The sequence below is a fragment of the Penicillium bovifimosum genome, assembly GCF_028826915.1.
Source record: "Penicillium bovifimosum strain IBT 22155 chromosome Unknown utg000003l_segment0_segment0, whole genome shotgun sequence".
Classification (NCBI taxonomy): Eukaryota; Fungi; Ascomycota; class Eurotiomycetes; order Eurotiales; family Aspergillaceae; genus Penicillium; species Penicillium bovifimosum.
Window position 1 is genome coordinate 2,533,767 of NW_026622712.1, and position 23,848 is coordinate 2,557,614.

The 23,848-nt window shown below is 50.5% G+C and overlaps 7 protein-coding genes across 7 annotated transcripts; 3 read left to right on the top strand and 4 right to left on the bottom strand.

Moving 5' to 3' along the window:
* Positions 1-81: 81 nt before the first annotated feature.
* Positions 82-1,864, top strand: N7515_003999 (CwfJ domain protein; the record flags this gene model as incomplete). Its single annotated transcript, XM_056664743.1, has 2 exons — positions 82-95; positions 151-1,864. The coding sequence occupies 2 exons, from the start codon at positions 82-84 to the stop codon at positions 1,862-1,864; spliced, it is 1,728 nt and encodes a 575-aa protein (XP_056523800.1).
* A 619-nt stretch (positions 1,865-2,483) lies between these two features.
* Positions 2,484-3,975, bottom strand: N7515_004000 (uncharacterized protein; the record flags this gene model as incomplete). The annotated part of the gene is made up of 3 exons (XM_056664744.1): positions 2,484-3,681; positions 3,763-3,792; positions 3,866-3,975. The coding sequence occupies 3 exons, from the start codon at positions 3,973-3,975 to the stop codon at positions 2,484-2,486; spliced, it is 1,338 nt and encodes a 445-aa protein (XP_056523801.1).
* A 1,669-nt stretch (positions 3,976-5,644) lies between these two features.
* On the bottom strand, positions 5,645-7,501 carry nimT (putative tyrosine protein phosphatase MIH1; the record flags this gene model as incomplete). Its single annotated transcript, XM_056664745.1, has 4 exons — positions 5,645-6,752; positions 6,824-7,046; positions 7,103-7,170; positions 7,251-7,501. 4 exons carry the CDS (start codon positions 7,499-7,501, stop codon positions 5,645-5,647), a joined length of 1,650 nt encoding a protein of 549 aa, XP_056523802.1.
* A 5,435-nt stretch (positions 7,502-12,936) lies between these two features.
* N7515_004002 (DNA-directed DNA polymerase POL5) lies at positions 12,937-16,117 on the top strand (the record flags this gene model as incomplete). Its single annotated transcript, XM_056664746.1, has 5 exons — positions 12,937-13,308; positions 13,375-13,954; positions 14,013-14,821; positions 14,875-15,174; positions 15,227-16,117. 5 exons carry the CDS (start codon positions 12,937-12,939, stop codon positions 16,115-16,117), a joined length of 2,952 nt encoding a protein of 983 aa, XP_056523803.1.
* A 186-nt stretch (positions 16,118-16,303) lies between these two features.
* On the bottom strand, positions 16,304-17,389 carry N7515_004003 (MOSC domain-containing protein; the record flags this gene model as incomplete). Its single annotated transcript, XM_056664747.1, has 1 exon — positions 16,304-17,389. One exon carries the CDS (start codon positions 17,387-17,389, stop codon positions 16,304-16,306), a length of 1,086 nt encoding a protein of 361 aa, XP_056523804.1.
* Positions 17,390-17,846: 457 nt separating this feature from the next.
* Positions 17,847-18,730, bottom strand: N7515_004004 (putative pyroglutamyl peptidase type I; the record flags this gene model as incomplete). The annotated part of the gene is made up of 2 exons (XM_056664748.1): positions 17,847-18,536; positions 18,617-18,730. 2 exons carry the CDS (start codon positions 18,728-18,730, stop codon positions 17,847-17,849), a joined length of 804 nt encoding a protein of 267 aa, XP_056523805.1.
* Positions 18,731-20,226: 1,496 nt separating this feature from the next.
* N7515_004005 (cytochrome P450) lies at positions 20,227-22,091 on the top strand (the record flags this gene model as incomplete). The annotated part of the gene is made up of 6 exons (XM_056664749.1): positions 20,227-20,451; positions 20,522-20,638; positions 20,690-20,792; positions 20,848-20,916; positions 20,971-21,582; positions 21,655-22,091. 6 exons carry the CDS (start codon positions 20,227-20,229, stop codon positions 22,089-22,091), a joined length of 1,563 nt encoding a protein of 520 aa, XP_056523806.1.
* Between the last annotated feature and the right edge of the window lie 1,757 nt (positions 22,092-23,848).

A 23,848-nucleotide genomic window follows, 5' to 3' on the forward strand; every position in this document is an offset into this window, starting at 1 on the left:
TTGTACTTTCTCACCGCCCCAATACCGCCTTTACAACACCATCCTGTGCTAAATTCAAAGCCGCATCGGACCGACCTGAAAATGGTGCCCAAGTGGTATGTGCCTTCACGTTTACTTGTATATACGTGCAGTAACTGACCGGATGTATAGCATTGTCTTTGGCAGCTTGAACGGGCAAATACGGCCTGTATTTACCAAGTTAGCCAAGCTACAGCCGAAACAAAACTTCTCCTTTGCAATCATTCTCGGCGATCTCTTTGGTGATAACTCGACTGAGGCTGAGCTTGAAGATATCAATGCATTGATACAAGGCAATATTCCTGTGGCATGCCCAACCTACTTCACCCTGGGTAACAGGCCACTCCCCGCTCAAGTGGTGGAAAAGATTGAAGCCGATGATGAAGTGTGTCCCAACCTGTTCTTCCTCGGAAAACGAGGCACCCTGAAGACTACCGAGGGCATCCGTATTGTTGCCCTTGGGGGAACTTTGGAGACCGAGGGACGCTCCAAGCCGGAGAGCAATGCTATTGGGAAATTCCAGCCGACATACAGTGAATCCGATGCTCGTGCACTGTTCGGAATCCACAAAACCGACATCCTTATCACCAACCAGTGGCCGAAGGATGTCCGTCTAGGCTCCAGCCAGACTGTCTCTGGAGATGAGGGTACTGTGCCATCCGAAGTACAGTGCCTTGCTGATGTCTGTGCGACCCTGAAACCCCGGTATCACTTCTCTCGGTCGGACGGTGGGCACTTTGAGCGCGAGCCCTTCTTCTATATGCCATCCGAAGATGGTGAGAATGGATACCGAACCACTCGCTTTATCTCCTTGCCGTCTTTCGGCTCAAGGAAAGACGCATTATACGCCTTCAACTTAGACCCAGCAGCCATCCCCCCAGTCAGTATCCCTGTAGGCTGCACGATTTGCCCCTGGTCGGCGGTGCAAAGCAAGCGTAACATGCTACCAAGCCAAAAGGAATCATTCCAGCGCTTCGCCCCGTCCGACAGAGACAGAGATCCGGGCCACAAGCGCCGACACAAACAACGTGTTCCTCCACCAGGCCCAGAGCAGTGTTTCTTCTGTCTTTCCAATCCAAACATCGCCACCCATCTCATCGGCTCCATTGGCAATGATAGCTATATCACCACCGCCAAAGGACCTTTACCTCCACCCAATTTCTTCCCTTCCCTCGGCTTCCCAGGCCACATGCTCATCATCCCCTTCGAACACACCCCAACCATAGACCTGATCTTCGACCCCACAAGCCGAGCCTCAACATTCGCCGAAATGCAACGGTACCGCGAATCACTCCACCAAATGCTCAACGAACGTTCAGGCGGCAAACTCGGTTCCGTGACATGGGAAGTCAGCCGCTCGGGCGGTATCCACACGCACTGGCAATTCCTCCCAATGCCAGTAGAAAAGATTCGCAAAAGGCTAGTTGAAGCAGCGTTCCAAACCGAAGCCGCAAATCTGGGGTACGAGAAATTCAGGACCGTGCCATCTCCCGACCAAATCGACAAGCACAACATGGATGATTACTTCCGTGCTTTCATCTGGACGCCTGCGCGCAGCAACGCCGAAACCGAGGGCGAAGGTGAAGCCGATTTGTGGTCTGCGCCTGATCACAAGGGTGTTTATAAGACCGGGTCTGGAGAAGAGAAAATCACCATGTTGCCGATCAAGCCGGATAACCGATTTGATCTTCAGTTTGGTCGTCGGGTCATGGGTAAACTGCTCCTGTTGGACCAGCGCCTAGATTGGAAGGACTGCACGCAGACCGAGGAGGAGGAGACTAATGATGCGGAGGCTTTCAAGGAGGCTTTTAAGAAACATGATTTCACGATGGAGATGGAGGAGTGAAGAACATGTGACAATTCTCACATGATCAATCAATCAATCAATCCATCAGTGATATTGTGCTTGGGGGGGTTCTTTCCACGGGGAGCACCTTAATTTAAGAGCTCCTCCCTGTACTGTACGATGAAATGAGACAAATGAAACCATAATCGAAGCCGAGATTCAAATCTTCAACAGACTCAGAGAGGCCTGTAGGGATGGTAACTTATCTACTTGTAGCCAACGATGGGAGCAGAATATCAGAATCATGCGGGGCAAGCCCAGTTCGTCAAATATCATTCACGCCGGATCTATCTCAATGCTAGACTCCAGCCGGGAGACAAGGCCCAGATATGGTCCCAGACAATGCTATAGGCTTGATTTACATTTTTGACCACGGAACTGGTACAGGTATCGAACAAGCCAACCCGAGGATATAAAAAGTCCGAAAAAAGAGAAGAAAAAGCCTTCGAGTCCAGCCAGAATTCGGCCAGGGGTATGTAAAGAACTATGTAAGTTGAACGAAGATAAATATAGCCCAGAATGGTATCAAAACATGATAGGTAAAAAATGGCGACCCCAGAAAACAAGAAAAGAAAAAGCGTTCTGTTCATGAAATTTCCCCGATCGACGAGGGTCGTACTCAAAAGTTGCTGGAAGCATTGAGGGGAGGCTTTTTCCCACTCTGCAACAGACTCGGAGGTCTGGTGTTGTCCGGCTCTGGGGCAAGAGTGGAGTTGGCATGGGGGTTATAGGTAGTATACTCTGAGGAAGGAGCCGCACCAGAGGAGAAGCCGCGGTAAGAAGGCTGGGAGGTGTAGGATGGGGGATACTGGCTGGAGCCGAACGAGGGCTGGCGCTGGAAGCCTGGCGTCGGGTGGTCGACTTCAGAAGACGGAGAGGGCATTGGTACCGGGCTGTAGTTTGTGTGCGGCTTATATGCAGCCACCGGAGATGGCGCTGTCAGAGCATGGTAGCCGTTGCCGCCGGCGCCGTAGGACTCTTCGTCGTGGGAGTTTTCGTAGTGTTGCTGGTCGTAGGGATTGTGGACCGGTGCGCCGACGGGGGATGCTAGTGGAGTGCGTGAGCCATAGGGATCTTGCGGGGAAGCACCATAGCCCACTGGAGGACCAGGAGACCGTCTCCCGTAGGGATCAACGGCGGCCGATGGAACTGCCACTCCTGGCGAACGCCGCCCGTAGGGATCTTGAGAGGCGGCCAAAGCTGCTGCTGGGCCGGGTGATCGTCGTCCATATGGATCCTCGGCTGCACCCAGTGCGGCTGCTGGACCTGGTGATCTTCTGCCATATGGATCAATCGCTCCTCCAGCGGAAGGCACGCCCGGTGAGCGTCGCGCATACGGGTCTTGAGCGGGATTCAAGGCTGCTCCTGGGCCGGGCGACCGACGCGCATACGGATCTGTAGGGTTGAAGCCTCTATAACCTCCCGCCGCCATGGCTGGGTTGGGTGAGTAGTCAGAGTAGGCAACACCAGGGGTGCCAGCACCCTGCTTGCGGTCCGGGGGATCCAATGGCTTCATTTCGACGTCGTCGTGATGATCTGTGACTTCAACGTGCTTGTCGACAGCCCCAGCCCATGTTGGCATATCAGGTAGGGCATCCTCGTTCACATGAGCGACAGGGGTCTTGGGCGCATCGAAGCGCGCGGTCTGAGATCCACCGCGGAATGAAGGCGCACTCTGTGGCGCACCACGATATGAGGGCGGAGCTGGGGAGGGTTGGTAGACAGGGTTCTGAACAGGCGGTGGAGGCTGGTGGAACGGAGAATCGTCCAAGTGCTTGGAAGGCTTGTTTCTGCGCCTGCCTGACGGACAGCAGCAGCTACAGCAGCATTTGCAACATTGATAGCCGCAACAGAGGCAATTGAAGATGCATGCCAACACGCAAAGTAAAATCACAGACCCGACGATAATACCCACGATCACGGGCCACCTTGCGCGAATTAATTAGTATCATGACATGTGATGCCAATGGAAAGAGCGCGAGTCCCTCTGGACGAACTCACTTGCAGTAAGATTTGGCCATGCATTTGTCCCAACTAGAGAAAGTCGAAGGGACCGACTTGAGATCACTGGCAGTGTCTCGGGCCCACAGTGTGATCCTTGCCGGGCTCATATTGGAGGTAAATAGGGATATTTTAGACCGATTGAAGGGCAATCATTCGAGGGTCAATCCTAGCGAAACATGCGAAACGGAAACGAATCTCTGAATTATGCTAGACGCTGTCCAGCAGTGCTAGCAAATCGTAGCGCATGCGATGAGCCAGGTACCAGGTACGATAGTGGGTCGCGGTTCGAAGTGGCGAGATAAGAAAAACGAGTGGGGGAGCGCGCTGCGACTACAAATATAGAGACAGGTAGAAGTGAAGTCTCACAAAGGAAGTTTGGAATCGATGTTTAATGAGCGGAAGACGATTGCAATGAACTTCCAAGTGGATTCGACAGGCAGCAGGTTACTGAAATAGTGACGAATTGAGAGAGCGAGATTGAGACACAAGAGGCGCAGCGTCCCAAAGAAAGAGCGGAACCACTTTGAACTCTTCAAGAAGAAAAGAAGAAGCAAAAGTAGCGAAAGAAGCGAAAGGGAGAGAGAGAGAAATGAAACAGCCCGAGAGGAGAGAAGAGAGGAGGAGTAAGGGTTGAACATGGGACTTCCCCAGTCTCTCCGCCTATCAGAATCTCCGCGGCAGAGTCGAAATGACAATCTTCATTCAAAGTCCACCGTTTGTCGATCGCTTGCGTACATATGCTTACTATTAGTGGATAAGAATTGAAGTGAATATTTTTGTTATTCTAACAAAGGGAAAAATCAAATGTTGAACTGGTGTCTCCTCCGATTACCCTTTTCCAGACCAATTACATCTTCCAGGAAACATCCAGAGAGAAAGTCCCTGTAATACACAGGCTATTCTCGTTATGTACAGCTGCACAGCCAACTCATTAATTCCAAAAGTCCTCCACATTACCCTGACACTGTTCAAAGCGAGGGTCGTATTATCGGAGGACAGATGCATTCAATTACAAATGCTCATGACTTGATAAAGTCCGCCGGCAATGAGCATCGAGATGCAAAGTTGGTACAGCGAGGAATGTCGCGAGATTCCACAGAAGACTGTACAGAGAAGGGCCAAATAGTGGATTAAAGGGCGATATGGTCGAAAGAATGTTCGTAAAGAAAAGGAGATGCCAGAGTGTCATAGGCAAAATGTTCGATGGATATCATCGTTGGGACTGGGTATTGTTGCAGAAAGGCTCCATGCGGAAGAGATCAGAAAAAGTTGAAATCCGGCGATAGTAGGCCGAGGCGTCTTCGTGGGCGACTTCTGCGGCGGAGTTGCGAGGTCGTAAACAGACATATGAAATGGAACACTCAGATTACAGGGTCATGAGAGTCAGTGGCCCCGGTCAATCGGGGGCGATGGTCATAGAGACATGTGGCGAGATTGCTGTCGGCCACGGGAAAAGACGTGGAAAGGAAACACAGACATGTGAGGTGAAGTAGGTCTGCCAAGGAGAGGACGATACACTGGTATCAAAGAGGGGAAAGAATGGCGCAGCCGGGATCCAGCGCTGACGCCAACCCGAATCAGATGGCAGGACCTGAAGGGTTGAGAGAAGTTGAGGGTGAAACTTGGAAAACGAAACAGCTGAAAAAGAAAAAGGCCGCCGTATGGCATCTTGGAATGCAAAAGACATGAACTCCACGCTCCAAGAACAGGACAAACAGAATGAGAAATGAAAAGGAAAATCCAACAAGGTACTCCAAAACATCAGGTACTGGTCTTTTAGTAAGAGAGCATCCGACGACCGGGAGTCCGGGCGGGGATTGGGCTTTGGGAGAATGGAGAACCCAGATGACTATTTCGTCCATCGAGGCGACAACGTCCAGTTGGGCTATCCTCCATTTGGGGGGACTGTTCACCAAAGGCGAAAGTTTGGGCACGGTTCAGCTTGGAGCGCTGCTTGACCTTGCCAAGCCCACGCTCGCAAGCAAATTCGTGCTCCTTGGCACTCATTTCGACATAATTCTGTGGGTAACAGAACGAACGGTGCTCGGCGAAGAACGAGCTGTATCCACCATCGAGAATGTACATGTCGGGGTATGTGAGGTTGGGATAAGTATCCACGTTGATAGCGCGGTCTTGATGACGCAGGTACTTGGCCATGATGGGGGCACGGTGGGCGGAGTACTCGCAGTGCAGAACGAGCGCAGTGCGGGCCAGCGGAGCACTGAACAGCTCACCAGCAAGGCGATCCTTGTCGTTGTAGTTGACGGCGCCGTTGATGTGGCCACCTTCATACTCGTATTCGAAACGGCAGTCGATAATCAAAATATTGTCGAAGTGCTCCTTGAACTTTCCATCCATGAGATCCAGGAGAGTGCTTTTGTCGATGCGAGGCAGAGAGTCCGCACGATCCTCGGGGATAAAGTGAGGCAGCTTCATGCTGGGCGGACTCGAAATGTCACTAATGGACCGGACGGGTGTATTTGTCGCTACCTTGGCCTCTTTGTCGGCAATAACATCTGCTGGGTGCTCAAACATACTCAATGATCGTCGGCATTGCTTGCGGGGACGCATTAAAGGATGCGAGGGCTTGCGGATTGAGTTGGGAGCGGGGGAGCCGCTGCTACGGGCATGGTGAAGGGATGGCCGCATACGAGGCGGTGCCAAATGGGTCGATGAGCTGTTGCGGGAGATAGGACGCTCGCGCGGAGGCGAATCTCCAAACATGTCCTCAAGGGAAGTAGAGGTGCTCAGAGAAGTCTTAGCTCCAGTTCCGAAGCGGAACGGGGGCGCCTTGCTCTCCGGTGCCGGCCGGGGCATGCCCAGTTGAAATGACTGAGCCTTGCTCCGGGCCAGACTGGGGCGCAGGAAGGTTGGACGCTTTCGCCTATCAATCCCGTCATTATATTAGTCAAACCCTAAAAGGAAAGTGGCTGGCTGAAGGTCACGTGCACTTACTCAGGTGGGCACAGAGGGGACTCCATGGGAGACGCCTGCAAAGGACTTGGCAAAGGAGATGCTAATGGAGATTCCATAGGACTCCCCTCTGGTGTGGGAGAATGTAGCTCAATCTCGGTAGTAACGAAGAACGCTGGTTTGTGAGGCAGTGGGGACATATCCATAATATCCATGGCCGGGGCCGGCGACGATGATGGCAGCGGAGGTGTGGTCATCACATCATCTATATACCAAATCAATACCCGTACCATGTCATTCATGTAGCTACCATCCACTTACCATATCCATTGGCCTGGCTCAGCATACTGGCCGTGAACAAAGACCGGCGTGGGGTGGCTAGTTGCGGACTAAATATAGAGTCAGTTTGGCTTTGTCCCTTTGGCGCCTTGAAACGACGACCCATGGAAACCTTCTATAAACAACTTACCTCTGATCAATATGAAAGTTCTGAGAAAGGTCAGCAGCCAGACTGGCGGTGGGCGAAGACCCCCGAATGGGCTTCATTTGGAAGTAGTCCGAAGTAGACTTCTTCATCGACAATTCCTTGAAATTGAACGGGTTGCCGCTGAAACTTGACATTGAGCCCATAGCACAGGACGTCGGTGCCTCCGAACGAAAGCAATGTCCAAACATGACCGAAGGAGGCTGCATAGCAGCAAGAGGTGAAGAGTGCTCCATCTCTGGGTGACGAATCGTAACTGGACCAGCGACGTGGTACAGTTCGACAAGGGAACCTGCGGAATAGAAGGAACAGATGCAATCAGACAACCAGACCGCTGCCACGAATGTCTACCCAGTTCCTAGGCTACAACGAGCTCCCAAAAAATCGTGTGTGTTTGAACGTCTCCACGTTTGCAATTTTCCAGCGTTATGGGTCCCCACGATCTCCGTGACAACCAGTCCACCAACGGAAACGAACGGAAATTGCTTCTTGTTTCCAGGCCCTAATCCCCAACGATGAGAGCTGACTTGTACTGAGAAAGAAGTTTAAAGGGCCATGGCAAGTTTCCGGTGGTTGTTTGGTGAATATGTCGAGATATGTGGAGGGGTCCGGAGGAGCTCGTGGGTGCTGCAGGACTGAGGGGAACGGTTCAATACCTCACGATAGGTCGAAGTACGAAACAAAAAGAGGTTGAACTCCCAATTGTCGATTGCCGGAGGAATGTCGGTAGGTAATAGACTTGAAGAAAGAGAAGAGAAAAGTAGGAACAAAGCGGTTTGAAGAAAGAACTGGTTGAAGCTGAAGGGATGGGCTTGTTGCAATGGGCAACGCAGGTGGGGAGGATCTCCGAATGTCCAGTACGACTTGAATGGTAATACTGCGATTTCCAAGTAATGACCGGGAATTTATTTTATTGAATATTTTAAAATAGGAATAAACCCAGATTTGGTTTAGATCTTGAAGTGTTGCCAGGGTAAGATTTGGGTATGAGAGTCAAAACGGTTAGTTACCTCATCAGAACATTATGTCTGTATGGTAAATTGAGTATAAATGATCTACTTTGGGAATTATTTATTGGAATTTTCATAAAACTGCGGAGGGAAAACCAGGTACGATCTACTGCAATGGTTCTACCGACGATCAGAGTAAAATGACAGACCTATGTATGTAAGTAACCTCAGTGAATCTAAGCAAAATCCCATGCTCTGGCCAGGGGGCGCTAAAATACTTTCTGATCTGGTTGCCGGGGCTCCCTTGCCGCACTCAAATACCCCCAGGCCCTATCAGAGAAGGTGGTCTGTACGTCTTATTGTCGGTTTTACCAAGTTGGGGTTTCAATGTTGCTTAACCTCTCCCTGCTGTATGGAAGGAGAATTGTCTCTAACGGTTGTGGAGATAGCAGATTTTTTCCACGGGCTCCTCTTAAGTCTTAACTATGGCTCTGGTACCTAGGTGGTCCTATAGCTGACGTTTCCGAGCTGCTTTCCGTCCATCTTCCATGGTTCTTCTGTAATTTGTATCCACCTCAGTAATATTCGAAACATCCCGTGTGTGCCGTCACCAAACGAACCACAGGTGAGCTGAAAAAAAAATAAGTTATGGAGACTAAGATCGAATCTAAGGAATCTCCACTTTGAGCTGTGTTCCACTTCGGAAGAAATTTAGGGCTCTGCGAAGAGCTGCAAGTGATGGGAAGCAAGGAGAGGATAGAAGAGCTCCGAGCTTCTTTATTGCTTTGGCACGTCACCCACGATATGCTTTCCCCCATCCCCCAAAGATCCAGAGCTTGGATGCCAATTACCCCGGTTGGGGATGCCTCGGGATATCCCAAAGAGGCAGAACCATATTTTTCCAGCTGGATAGTCAATGATCCACCTCATAGTCGCTAGAGTCCTAGCAGAGGACCTGAGACCCGATAAGCAAAACGTAAGCCCTGTCATCACGTTCATTCCCCTCCCCGGAGACCTTTACCGAGGTGATGATTGGCCATCAGATATCGAATGTCCAAGATCTCGTCACCTATCGACGACGATGAATGCGTTCATCGCCCTATCAATTGCTCTATTAGGCGATATCGAGAGTTGATCGAAAGGGAATCTGTGATTCTTCTTACCCCACTCCGTTGACTTTGAAGTCGGCACGTAGTATTGAGCAAGGAATGGTAGACAATCTCATTCTTGACTGTTGCAGTCAAAGATGGGGAAATATTGCTCTGTACATACCCGTGCTACCCTTACTTGTACCCGCATTCTTGCTAATCAAGGGTCCGCGAGGAGAAGCTTCAATGTCGCGCATCCCTTCCATGCCCCCTTCGTAGGATGTTTGACTACATTAATTGCCTACCTACATCGTAGGATAGGGCTATTGAAACCTTAGTTTTCCATCCCAGGACCTCTGGTCGGTTCTCGCGACACTTGAAGAACACTTGCAATCTTCAACGAACAACAAATGTTGGAATCGCGCTAAATGCGTTTCCGACGTCACTTCGGAGCACTTACCACCAGCAAGATGTAGTGATGAGCAGGTTGCCGTCTGCATTGGAGCAATTGACGCGATCATTGACTGAATTCTGGAGAAGGAATAGTTTGTCGAAACATCCACCCTCTAGCCGAGCCTAGTGACCCCGGCTCCCCCATGAGATCAGGTTTGGGTATCGAACGAGCCGATTACCGATCTCGGGGCGCGTCAGAAAGGCCTCAACTTCGCCACTAAGTCCAGATAGACTCAAGGTTGTCTGTCATTGGAACCTGTTATTCGTTGATGGCGACCGCCATTCCTCCAGTCAGAGTGGACATCCTGGTCCGAACTCACTACTGCACCCCACGTTGTGCTATTCTAGACCCTCCTCGCGAAACGCCGGTATCTGGGCCCTTGTCTTTGTTGATCTAAGTATATCCGATCAATCTGATACGCATGCGCTTTGGTGCTGACCATCAAATCCGTCAAGGTAACCTGCTGCGTTTGTATTTTCAAAGCCCTCCTAGGCCTGCAGAGTATGCACCTTCGCGGCACGGAGAGTTCTCTTGGCTCTTGGGGCTACGTCATCTCAATTGAACATCCATAGCCATTGTGCCCCGTGCACACTACAAACCTGATGTTCCGATGTTCATGACGTTCAAAAATCGAAGAGTCAATGAGTCTTTTACATCGGGAATAACGAGTCGCGTTTCATGTTGTTGTTGTTTTGATGTCAGCATTGACCACAACATCAGCATGAGAGTTCACGAATCAAATCCTGCGGCTTATATCGAGTTGCAGATGCGAAACTCTCAGGATAACAGCGTCAGCCCAGTCGCAGCACAGAGTGGGGTCGGGTGCCTATTCAGATGATGTGACCCATCGATTGCATCACAGCGCCATGTGCAATGGACCAGTCGTGTCAGCCCTCCAGCCGACTTCTGCGGGGTTCATCACGCACTCCTCGTGTCTCCTGCCAGATACCCTGCAGGTCTTCTCCTTCTAGACCTTTTTTTCCCCTCTGTTGTCTTTTCTTTTCCCCACCTCTATGGTCATGATGTCACGCTCTTGAATCTTGTTGATGGACGCGTTAAGCATGATGCAAAGGTAAACAAAGCGGAACACGAAACTAATGCGATATCCCGTGATCACACATGACATCAAAGGGAACCGACTTCTCAACTGGGATAGATGTGTATTTGAGGTATTATATCTTCCAGTAATGGAAATACCCTTACCCTTTTTATTTTCCCCGATCATTCTCACTTGATTACACACATCGTATTCACCCGGCTCGGAGTAGCCGATCTGCGCCGCTATTGGAATCCCCCGGGCCCATTTATGCGCCAGCCCACACGCCTCATCGGCTTCGTGCCTGTCAGCCTCACTATCACTGCCCCGGTGGTGCTATCAGTCCTTAGCGATGCCCTACTCCGTTTTGGGATTTTGATGACTCCCCGTATCGCACAGCTCCAATTCTGCTGTCTCGGTGATCAAGGTGATAGATCTGGCGGCAGATTTAGATGCCTACATCGGTGCGGCTCGACTTGTACATTCTACCAGTCTATCCTCTCTTTTGGATGGCATGAAAGAGGATCTACTCCGTACCTTGAACAATATTAGTTACATTCTTTTTCTCGATTACGTTCAGCCTGGCTTAGCCTGTGTTCCCTTCTCGGGCTTACTTACTTCATCGTGTCTTCCCCAATTCGTAGTAGTCAGCTCAATTCCACTCCATAGTTAACTACCCTCTACACTACACGCAAGTTCAAAGTTGACAGGTGCATAATCAGGCAATCGAACCACGCAGCCCCTGAAACATGCAAACTTCGACGCCCCGGCCCGGAATCCATCCTGGTGCATCTATCACAACGGTTGCCCGGGCTCCCAGGCCCACCAGCTCGCCCAGACTCCATATATCACTCCGAGACCCATCCGCCGACATTAGAACAGCCTGCACGCTTCGCACGGAATCTGTTCCCACATGTTACCAGGCACGACCGTGTCTACTTTAACTCAAACTACTTAAACCGTGCAGATCCGGATTCAAACAGATCATTCTGACACAGCGGTAATTTTCCGACTTTATACTTAGAATTGCCTCTCCCCACAATGTCAGAACATGTCACAAAATGCCATCGCCCACGCCAATCTGATAAGTTCATGCATTCATGGACCCATGATCCTTTGCTCTGTCTAGTATACTTATCGTATACAGATCAACTCGGAGCGGAGGATTGCATCCGCGAAATGACACAAAGCGGAGCCCCAAGATGATCCAGCGCAATTAGCGGAAAGTCTCGGCGGTGCGACTGTATAAATGGATGCCACTTTCCCGGTTGCCTTTGACAACAGGAGAATTCTCCATTCAGAACTGTCTGGACTGTCAGAATCTGTGGTTGAACTTCGGGTTACAGTGATCTCGTTTTTGAGATTCGTAATTACCCCTGAGCTAGTGCGGACTTTCCTTTTTGACTCCGGTGTGTATTTGCGGTCTCTTTGACAGCTTCGAATACACAGTTTTTCGTCTATTGAAATGGCTATTCGCATGTTTGCTTCTTGATCTGTTGCTTCGTCTTGAGGTAACTTTGCTGCGGTCTCCAGGGGCTGCATTGACATGGGAGATCTAGACCTGGTGTATACGTACTACGTAGTGCATTTACTTCTTCAGGTGTAATTCCAGGAACCTAGTCGAGGGTGAGCGAAATCCATTTGGACTTGTAGTTTTTGTCTTTTGTTGCAGTCGCGGCACATAGTAGTTCACCTTGAAATCATTCGAGCAAAGTCTTCCGCGGAAATGGTCAGGTCCTTAGGTCCGATATATATCCGAAGTACTATCTTGAAAAGCCCATCCGTTGCTCACCCACCACATCTACTTCCAAAGATCTGCAATCAGATAGATTGTCAATTAACCAGGGCATGACCTAGGTATGAGTTAGCTCAAACATTATACGAGAAGACAATGTTCAAAGTCTTTGGTCCAAATTTGCCTCCATCAAAATCCTTATCAGATTATCGGCTTATCAGTTTATCTTGACACGCTAGTACTAAATAGGCTAGAGGATGAATTTTTCTGAGCGACTTGGACAGCCGCAAGGAGGGTTGAACGTGCCTTTGGTCTGCAGATCTTCATTGTCAAGGGCTTGAGCGGACAATTACAATCGCTAATTGCACCTGAAACCTATCCCCCATCTCCAACACCCCAGCCTCCACAATGGGTGCCCCCGCCGACGGTTCAAAGAAGCGCCGTCGCGAACCTCACAATGTCGACGTGAAGCTGGTAGAGCTCTACGAGGACCTCGCCAGCGAGAAAGATGAGATCCGACTCAAGGCAGCCCAAGGACTCGTGTCGCAGTTTACTCCCGACAAGAACCCTACCGACGAGCAGATCAAGAAGGCACTGTCAAGACTCTTCCGCGGTCTCTGCAGCAGCCGCAAAGCCGCTCGAGTCGGCTTCTCAATTGCTTTGACAGAGATTCTCACTCAAGTCTTCTTGGCACCGAGGGAACCAGAAGCCTTTAGCTTCTCAGATGCTCTCAACCTCTGGGATACTCAGACAAGCGCCGCTGGCAGCGAGACGAGACAGGTTGGTGACCGCACATGGCTTGTAATGTCGCATGCGCTAATTGGGATCTATTTTCGTTCTATATAGGAGCAACGCGACCACATCTTCGGCCGTCTCTTCGGTGCGGAAGCGATCATCAAATCCGCCGTTCTGTTCGAGCCCACCGTGCCCTTCGAGCAATGGACTCAGGTCGTCGAACTTGTCCTTGAGCTCGCAGAGAAGAAGCCATGGATCCGCGAAGAGTGTGGGTGGATCATATACCAGTGTGTCTACGATCTCGCCGGGCGCAAGATGGACGCCAAGTACGTCCAGGCTGCGCTGGAAGGTCTATGCGCGCATGAAATCGCCCGGTCGCCCGAGGGCGTTGCTATCTGGTTGGCTGCGAAGGACTTGTATCCTAAGGCGAAATTCCCTAACAATGTCTGGAAGCATGATGACCCCCTGGATACAAAAGAGCGCAACAGCTTGTCGAAGATCATGAAGGAGTCGGGCGCTGCGGCAAACGAGGGCGAGGGCAAGGCAAACGTTGCGAAGAATTCTGGTGTCTGGAACTCCAAACTTCACTTCGCCTGGGATGCGGTTTTGTCGCGAACCAGTGTTGAGGCAAAGGATAAGACCAAGAAGTCTCGAATGACTTTCTCTGATTTCTGGACTGAAGTTGTCGACAGTGAGTACCTTCTACCGATGGCATGATACATAGAAGCGGTGGAACTGACAGATCATAGATGGATTGTTTGCTGCCGCATCATCGGACGAGCGTAAATACTGGGGTTTCCTCCTCTTCACAAGACTCATCAACGATGGCGGGTTGCAGCAGGCCTCGCATACTTTCACCAAGAATCTTACGCGATGCTTGACGAACCAACTTGCCGTGGAAGACCGCTACTTGCACAGAATGGCCGTCAAAGCTGCCAAGGCGATTCAGGCTCGCGTGTCCAAAGAGCCCGAATTCGCCGCCGCGGCCATCCGTGGGTTGATGGGAACCAGCGGCACACTGAACTTCGACCAAGCCACCAAGACTAAGACGGTCGAGAAGATCGTTTCCGAAGCCAACCACGAGGCTTTGCAAGAGATCGTTCCATTCTTCGAACAGCTCATCCAAAAACCCGGTACGACCGACGAGAAGACCGCCGCTTCAAACCGTCAATTTGTCGCTGGTCTCCTTCTGTCGATCGTGCGCTCCAAGTCCTCTGCCGCCGAAGGCGATGCCGAACACCTCCAGGCAATCCTTGAGCGGATTCTTTCCATCTTTGTGCGCTTTGCGTACTTCTTGGATGACGGCAAGAGCTCAACTGCCCCTGAGCCTGCTGTTTCCTCGGCGACGCAAGAACTGCTGCGCAATCGCATCAACTCCTGCTTGAACAGCCTTATCTCCAACCAGAAGTTTGCAGCTACAATCCCATATGTGGTAGTGAAGCAGATTCGCGATGCAGCCAAGTCTGGCGTATTCGGCAAGTTTATCATCGCGATCGATGATAAGCTGTCTGAGTCCGTGAAGGCTGCTTTCAAATCACTGAAGAAATTGTCCAGCAGGGTATGGTCATCCCTTTAACTGCCCATTGGTTACTTATACTGACTGTCATACAGGAGAAGAAGGAAAAGGGCATGGCCGCATTCAAGCTGCTTTACTCTATGACGATCATGCAGGTGTACAATGGAGACGCAGACGCGGTCTCCATGCTTGATGAGCTCGAGTTCTGTCACACCAAATTCTTGGGCGACAAAGAGACCAAGACCGAGGACGCCGGCGATGCGTCGGATGCGTTGGTTGAGATCTTGCTCAGCTTTGCATCCAAGCAATCGCAGCTCTTCCGTCGCATGAGTGAGCAGGTCTTCGGCGCCTTTGCTAACCAGATCACCGAGAATGGACTGGAATCTTTGACCTCAGTATGTATCCTCAACTTCTGTGGGACGTACATTCACTAACTAAGTTTATTAGATTCTGGAGGCGAAGGAAAGTCTGTCTGGACAACAAGAGATGTTCGAAGAGCAAGACGACGAAGGCGAAGAAGAAGGAGAGGATGACGATGCGGATATGATGGACGTTGATGAGGATGAGCTCGACAGTGACGTCGAGGTTGTCGAAGCCGGCGCCTCCAGCTCAGACGACGAGGACGACGAAGAAGAGGAAGAAGAAGCAAACGAAGAAGATGCACAGGAAGTCGCCGCATTCGAAGCCAAACTAGCCGCCGCGCTCGGCAACCACGGATTAGAAGGCGAATCCGACTCCGACGCCGACATGAACGACGACGAGATGGACGAGCTGGACGATAAACTCGTACAAGTCTTCCGCGCCCGTCGCCAAGAAACTTCCAACCGCAAAGACAAGAAAGACGCCCGCGAGAACATGGTGAACTTCAAGAACCGCGTCCTGGACCTGCTGGAGATCTTTGTGAAGAAGAGCCACTCCCGGCTGCTGGCACTGGACATCCTCTTACCGTTGCTCCGGCTGTCGCGCCGGTCCAGCGTGAAGCAAATCGCCACAAAGGCCAACAATGTCGTGCGCGAATACACGAAGGTATGCAAGGGCAATGCGCTTCCTAAGATTGAGGACGATGAACAGGCTGAGGCGCTCTGGGAGCTTTTGAGGTCTGTTCACAAGGAAGCTAGCCACAGTGGTCCTATGGGCCATGCGACTGCTTGCAGTCAGGCTAGTTTGCTTGTTGTTAAGGTGCTCGTTGCTCATGATAAGAGTAACATTGAGGGTGTTGTGGATGTTTATGCTGCCACTCGCAAGGACCAGCTCACGAGCGCCAAGTGTCATGTGCAGCCGTCGTTCTTCTCGGAGTGGAATAACTGGTGTGTTTCGGCGAGCAAGCAGCTGAAGTAGAGTGCCTGGATTCTTGTATAGATTGGAGTATGTTATATACCGCTAGTTTTTCATGTCAATGTCATCATATGGAGAAAGGCAACGAGACCAATTTTGTGTTGAAAATCTACACCCGAACTTTCACTGCCCGATCATATACTAGCCTTCTAGTATGTTGAATCTTAGATCGCACCCCATCTAAATCCCCTAGAACCCAGGAATATACCTATGCTTAGTCGTCTCTTCCCAAACCTCCAGCTTCATCCCAACCTTAACAACCCCCTCACTGCGCGGCGCACTCAACATCCCGAAACAAGGCTTGAACGGAAGACCCCCATCAACCCTACGGTACGAAACAAGCGTATCCCACGGCTGCTTCTTATGCTTATCCCCAGTGACGGGATCAACATTCGGCACCTGGCATCGCCCACAGCGAGCCACAACGTCCAAATCAATAGAAGTCTCACCAGCCTTGCCAGCATCCTTCTGACCCGTAATGCGAACCGTCTTCCACGAATCCTCACTCCAAGGCGCCCCACCGCGAATGACGATATTGGGACGGAACCTCTCAACAGTAATCATGTCCTGACCCGCACGTTCCAGCCGCAAATTAAGCTCTTCCATCGAAGACTGCGACGCAATAAGCACAGGATGCACATCCGGAAACCCAGTCGACTGCACACGACCCAGCAAATCCGGCGCACCATTCCCCCTCAGCACACGCGGCGTAGGACCCTTATAAACGAGCGCAACGTCACGACGCAAAAACGCCGAGAAAGGAGCATTAACCTCCTCACCGTAGATGTACCCGTCCGTATCAGTCTGCCAGATCTTAACCGGCGCCGATTTGGTATTTGCCTCCAGCCATTCTGTGTCAGGATGGGACGGAATACGAACTGTATCGGATTGATTCTCGAGTCCGGGCTTGGGGATAGTGATGAGCAGGTCATTTCCGTCCGCACTCAGGGCTGTATCGATGCGCGTCATATCGGGGATTTGGCGGATAGTCAGGAACTCGTTTGTAGCTGCGTCGACGAGCATCCAGCGACGGTCGAGATCGAGGCCGTGCTCTTTCAGGACTGTTGATTGGACCTCGAAGCCTCGGCATGATTTTATGGGGTACATGCGTAATGAGATGATCTCGCTGGATTGTTTGGGCTGGCGCCATAGGCGGAGAAGCCTTGGGGTTCTGGCGGATTTGGACCATCCCTTGATGCGGGGAATCAGGATGATTGGGATTAAGAAGATGATGCCCAGGATCAATGCTGATACCATGCTGTGTGATTGTAGCATGTTTGCTTTCTTGGGTAGAGGACCCTAGTGGTTAGGGTTGTCTATATGTACAGATCCAGACGCGACGATAAGCCTGGTTCTGCCGAGGGGTGCCGCCTTTAGCCTCCTTCTAAACAGTATGACGCACTTCGTTGCGCGGTGGGAAGTGTCGGGATTTGCACTTGAATGCCTTATCATACATACGAAGACGAATTTGTCTTGAATTGAACAAAGGTCAAAGATTATCTCGATAGTCTGGATTATGTTCTGGTATTGGGTAAAAACATGTAGCGCCGCGTGCGTATGATATGCGAGCAAAGGGACGAACATGGCCAAAAGATACAGAAAATCAACTGCTGAAGCCAAATAAAGCACATAAGGATATGGAGAGCCACCCCTCACTTGTAGCCGAGTAGGTGTTTGAATGATTATATGGCATAAGACCTTAGAGAAATCTGTTCACAATGACGCGATCTGACTATGCAGAAGAGTCCCTGTCAACCCAGCACGCGACCATTGTCTTGATAAGGGCGAGTGTAACCTCACGTCCTTCCTTGATATTCGCATCTTCTGATGCTCCGGGAACATGCAGGAATAAGACATTGCGGTCCTGACCTTGTAACTGGGCCAAAGACATGCTGGTGTAGAATATAAAGTCACACAGATAATGACCCGCATCTTTGGAGATTCGGAGATCCGAATTGGGAGCAAAAGAACGCCATTTTTCCAGGAACTGATCGTCAGGTCGGTAAAGCGAGGCCGAGGAAGGATCCTCTGAAGCACGACCAGGTGTCAGAATCGGCGGCAGACCCAGTTCTTTCCACCTCTTCTCGCCATCTACATAGCCAGAACAGCCCTCAACATCAGTGATGTGATAGTCATCACGATGAGCCAGGATCTCGACCGAGTAATACTCCCGTGGAGCGGCGATGCCAATATGAACAATGAGATCCGGTCTGCGGCCACCATTCGAGGCAGCAAACTCCTCCAAGATCAAGGGAACGGTCTCTCGCACGGTTGCGTATGACACTGTGATCGGTGTGGGATGTACATGGAGCGAGACTCGACGTGGTTCCGCGTCGTGGTCTTTGGGCGATGGAAAGGGGAATGACGATGGAAGGGATGAAGCTATCGAATACGAGGCGTTCACAAGGTTTGTCTTGAAGGGCTGGGCTACATTGTTAGTTTCGATCGGATCGGATACGAACGACATCCGAGACGCAGATCACTTAAACTCGAATCACTCACCCCGAAGCCTGTTACCAAGACGGATATCTCTTTGCGTGAAGCCGAGGGCTGTGGCGGATCTTTGTCGACTGGAGTGGCATGCAGAAGGGGGCCAGCGGACCCATAATCACCCATATTGACAATTGTATAATGACTTTGTTATTCAAGAGAAGTTGAAACGGAAGACAGGTCGGAGCGGGGAAGGTTGACACATGATATGCGGGGAGGGGGCAGAATAGTAACCCATGGTCCATGGATCGACTAGCCTAATTCCGATAAGCTTCTATAAGCAAGGCAATGTAACCAAGGTTCTCGTTGTACTCTACGTAATGTTACTTGGGAGGTTTACACAATGTTCTCCATTCACCTTTGGGTCTGACATACTATTTCTTTTTGCTGCAAGCGGTTGCGGTTAGGAACTACCTAGGTTTGAGGCAACACAGCGAGAGCCATCCTGCTTGAAATGAGCCCTCACAAACTGATTAGGGGACCAGCCGGTGTACTTGCTCGGTCACTGATCGCTTGGGCATCCTCTTCAAGAGGAATTTGATTCACTGCCGGGCTAAGACATGCATGCATTAAGTCACGATATATATTAAGTTAGAAATGAAGTTGTATTCCCCTCGTGCCCTGCTACCGAGGGCGATTGAACAAAAGCTGGGGGTGAGGAGCAATGTGGAGCGAACGACCGGTCAGTCTCCGAGGCTTCGGCCTCTATGCGATGTACGACCTCCCGACAACTGTAGGTACAAGGAGGAATGTATCAGGATTTTGAGAAAGTCATAAGAGGTGAAGTCAAGCAAAGTGGAATATTTGACCTGGCCAACCTGGCCTGGCCCGGCCCTGGCCACCTGAAGTTGAGAGATTATGGAAGCCACCAACCCCGGGTGGATCGCCCTTTCCAAACCTTCCAATCCTGGAAGGAACCTTGGAAGGGGAGAACGTCCAATGATCGTACCAAGACCTTTGATAGCGTCGGGCTATAAATTGGATAAGTTGCACATTTTTTGAATCTCCAAAGTATAAATATTGATGCCAAGACTACTACGTAGATCATTCCCCAGTTCTCACCCAAATTCTCTCTCTGAACCGAAGAGTCTCATTGAGCATCATGGGCTCTGAGATAACTACTCGGGAGGACTCTGATGGCCCTCATAAAGCGGCGGCACCCACATCCCGGTACTTACTACAACCACATATGCAAGTGCATTCGGACGGAACAGTAACCCGTCCTAGACTTGCCCTTTCAGGCAACGATCGCTCACTTTAGCTCTCGTTCTCGCGATTTTCGCACTGGGTCTGTGGAATCTAGTTGAAAATTACTCCCCGGAGCTTGGCCATTCCGGTTAAGGAGGTCGGTTAGGTATTGATCATATCTTTGCAGCAATGCTTGGCTTTAATTCACCCTGGTTCGGCTGCAAAACATCCGGTTGATCATCTGTGTGGCCATCGCGTGGGCCCCTTATTCGGAGACAATCTAGACGAAGGTCCGTGGGATATCTAATGGAGTCGCTCGGACTGGTGGATGGCTTAATGCTAAGGTTATATATTAATGACACACCCCTCGGACGAGATTTCTTTCCAGAGACTTGGGATGTCGCTTCTATTGTTCCCCCTTTGAACCCTTGAACATGGCCCTCATCACGGAACTGCTGAACAGCCCATATGTGGTGCAGACTGTGGGTGTCGCCTTAGTGGTGTGGTTTATCACAACCAGTTGGGCGGATATCGCGAATGAACTTCCTTACAGACGTATTCCTTTGGTTGGAAAATCTGGATGGGAGCTCACCAACAAGAAGGCCCGGGAACGCTTTACGCAATCAGCTCGTCAATTGATTGCAGAAGGCTTTACACAGGTGTGTTATAAGACGAAGGAATCCTCCGCGGTAGCTTTTAGCCTGATCTATGGCGACTCACATTTTGTAGGGGAGGAATGTGTTTCAGCTCATGGGTGCTACCACGCCGATGATCATATTGCACCCCAAATATGTCGATGAAATCAAGAACAACCCCGACTTGAGCTTTGAAGACGCCATTAAAAGTGCAAGTTTGACCGATGAGCCGATGAAGCATGTCATGGCTAACTTCTACTAGACCTTTTTCGACAACCGTATTCCTGGATTCGAACCATTTCATAATGGGACATCTCAACAAGTGACCGTTGAGGTGGTGCGGACTAAGTTGACACAGGCGCTCGGTATGCATGCATTTATGAGATCTCCCCTGAGCACCAGGACTGACGCCTCTTCCAGGATCTGTATCAATTCCGCTCTCCAAGAAGACAGCTGAAATATTGAAAGATTCATTGCCCCCCACTGACGGTACGACCAAGCCCGCGGGACCGACCAAGCTCTCACACTGATGAAACCCTACAGAATGGAAGCCCTATTATATCGCCTCTATGATCCCGCACATGGTTGCCCGCCTCTCCTCTTTGATATTCGTTGGAGAGACCATCTCCAACGACGCAGAGTGGGTCGAGGTCTCCGTGAACTACGCTATCGATGCCTTCATGGCCATGCGCGATCTGCGAGGATGGCCCGCCATTCTGCGCCCGATCGTCTGTCGATTTTTGCCCTCTGCCCAAAAGTTGCGCAAGCACCTGAAAAAGGCTCGCTCCATCATCAACCGCGAAATAGACCGACGAGCATTGATCCGTGCAGGCAAGCTCCCGGAAGAGAACCCCCCTCGCAATGCTGATGCCCTGGACTGGTATCGCGAGACTGCCGAGGCTCGGAACCAGTTAGATTTCGATCAGTCTTGTTCTCAAGTGGGATTGGCGCTGGCGGCCATTCATACTACATCGAACCTGCTCACCAATGTCTTGTACGACCTGGCAGCGTATCCGGAGTACATCCAGCCGCTGCGTGATGAGATCCGTGCGGTTGCTGCCGAGGATGGAATTTTGAAGAAAACCAGTCTGCTCAAGTTGAAACTGATGGACAGCGTGTTGAAAGAGTCGCAGCGCATGCATCCAGTATCGCTCAGTACGTGCTCCATGTCTTCACCGTTTCCCCTTGAAACCGCCGAAAGAACTACGTGTTGACATTCCCCCACAGCCTCCATCACCCGCCTGGCCCACAGGGAAGTCGTTCTCTCCGATGGGACCGTGATTCCCAAAGGCGCCAATATTTCCGTTTCCACCAAGACGTTAGAAGATGACAGCATCTACCCCGGTGCTGCCACTTATGATGGTTACCGATTCTTTAAGAAACGCCAGCAGCCCGGCAACGAACACAAGCATCAATTTGTCACAACGACAGCCGATCACTATGTCTTCGGTCACGGTATCCATGCCTGCCCTGGTCGATTCTTTGCATCAAATGAATCCAAGATCATGCTTCTTCATTTGCTCTTGAAGTACGATTTCAAGTTGGAGAGCGAAGGACGGCCCCAGAACATCGAAAATGGTGTCGAGTCTATCACCGACCCAAGAGTCCAGATGTTGTTCCGGTCGCGCGAGTCCGAGGTGGACCTGAGCTTCCTGGGAGAGTAAGTGGTTGGAGAATCCGAGGCTGGGTCTCGTCTTGTTTCATTCCATAACTACTTATTGGAGCTTGTTAGCTCTTGTGTCTACACTATCTTTCAAGGAACGACATCTGTTACTTATTTACAAGCTGTGGGACAAGCTGGAACTCGAATGCCCCTGCATTTGACGAGCCAGTTGAAATTCAATGACTCAAGTCCATGTCTTTCAAGGTCGATTGGCTTAGACTCGGCTCCTCGAGAGTGGAGTTGATTGGCATCTGGCCCACATTTTCTGTGGCTATCCACTGTAAGCGAGATGAGATCTTGTAACCGAGTCCGTTTGGAACAAAGAGATCCTGGGATCTCGGAGAATTCATCAAGCACAGTGATCAATGCAGGATGCTTATCATTTAAGGGGACATATTCATACTGGTAGATGCGACAAAAATGAAGCAGTCAATTCGACTACATTGGACATGTACCACGTGACTGATAAATACAGTGTAACCATACGGTAAATTTCGACACGTGTTAGACGCGTCGCGCGTCAGTGGAGCAAAAGACGAACGTGAAGCTTCTCCAACCACAACGCCTCCACCATCACCCCATCCCAATGGGGTTATATGGGTCTTTGGCCCCGGGGTTCTCGTTGGGTAGCTCCTCCAGGGCTCCGATCCAGACCGCACAATGAGAAAATCCTACCGCTGATCGACGGTACCCAGGTACCCGTACCAAGATGGGGTTTATCTGTCTACCTTGCGACAAGCGGTTCTACACAGTACTACGCAGTATGGAAAGAGAGAAAGGAAGATTTTTCTCTTGATTTCAGAGGCCTGAGCCACTACGAAATACAAGCATGACTGGAAGCAAGAGGGAAAAACAAGGTGATATCAGCTGCACTTCTTATACGCAGGCTGGCCGTTCTTCTGTTACAAGCCCTTGCAGCTACGGAGGGAACGGCTGGAGACAATGTCTCGAAAACACATAATAAATCCACGATCTACCGTACATGGTACCTGATCCCAAAATAAACCAGGTTTAGGGGTTCACCAGCCTCCTTATTTATGAAGTTGACTCCATAATAGTCCGTAGTTAGTGGTTACGATGTGGTGTACCTCTAGAAGATGAAGCAAAAGCACCGCCTATCCCAATTGTATCCTTACCTCCTCAGCTGATTCTCTCTAGAGTCCTGCCAAATTATTTGTCCACGGTGCATGCGTCAAGTAAGGCCCAGATGGGTGCAGCCAAACACTCAACCATATAGGAAAGACTCGAGAAAATCTAAACAAACAAGAATGAGAGAGTCTGAAGAAGAATCGATAAAAACAGTACGGAGTAGTCACACACAGAGAGAGTGAGAGAAATTATACAAGACAACGTATTTCGGTTTCTAGAGGATTTTCGCAGTGGGCCAAGTACTGGGTACATTGAAGTAGCGCGTTAAACGGGGCAGTCGATACCTGGCTCATAGGTACCAAGTACCCCCCGCCCGCCTCACCCTACGCCCAACCTTCTACACCCCCATCTTCATCTTCTTCTTCCTCTTCTCTCTCAACCACGCTTTCCCCATCTTTATCGTGAGATCTTTTCTCACTTTATTCTCCGTTTGCGGAGACTTTTCCTTTCTTTTCGTGTTCTTTGAGGTAATGACGAAATTCCCCATTCCCAACTAAACGGGATGGTGCTGCAGCTGTGATCTGGTGATCCCGATTCCTAAGTTGCCGCATTCCTCAGCGCACGATCACGCTCACGCCGAGACTTCGGTTTTTCTTTCCTTTCTCTATT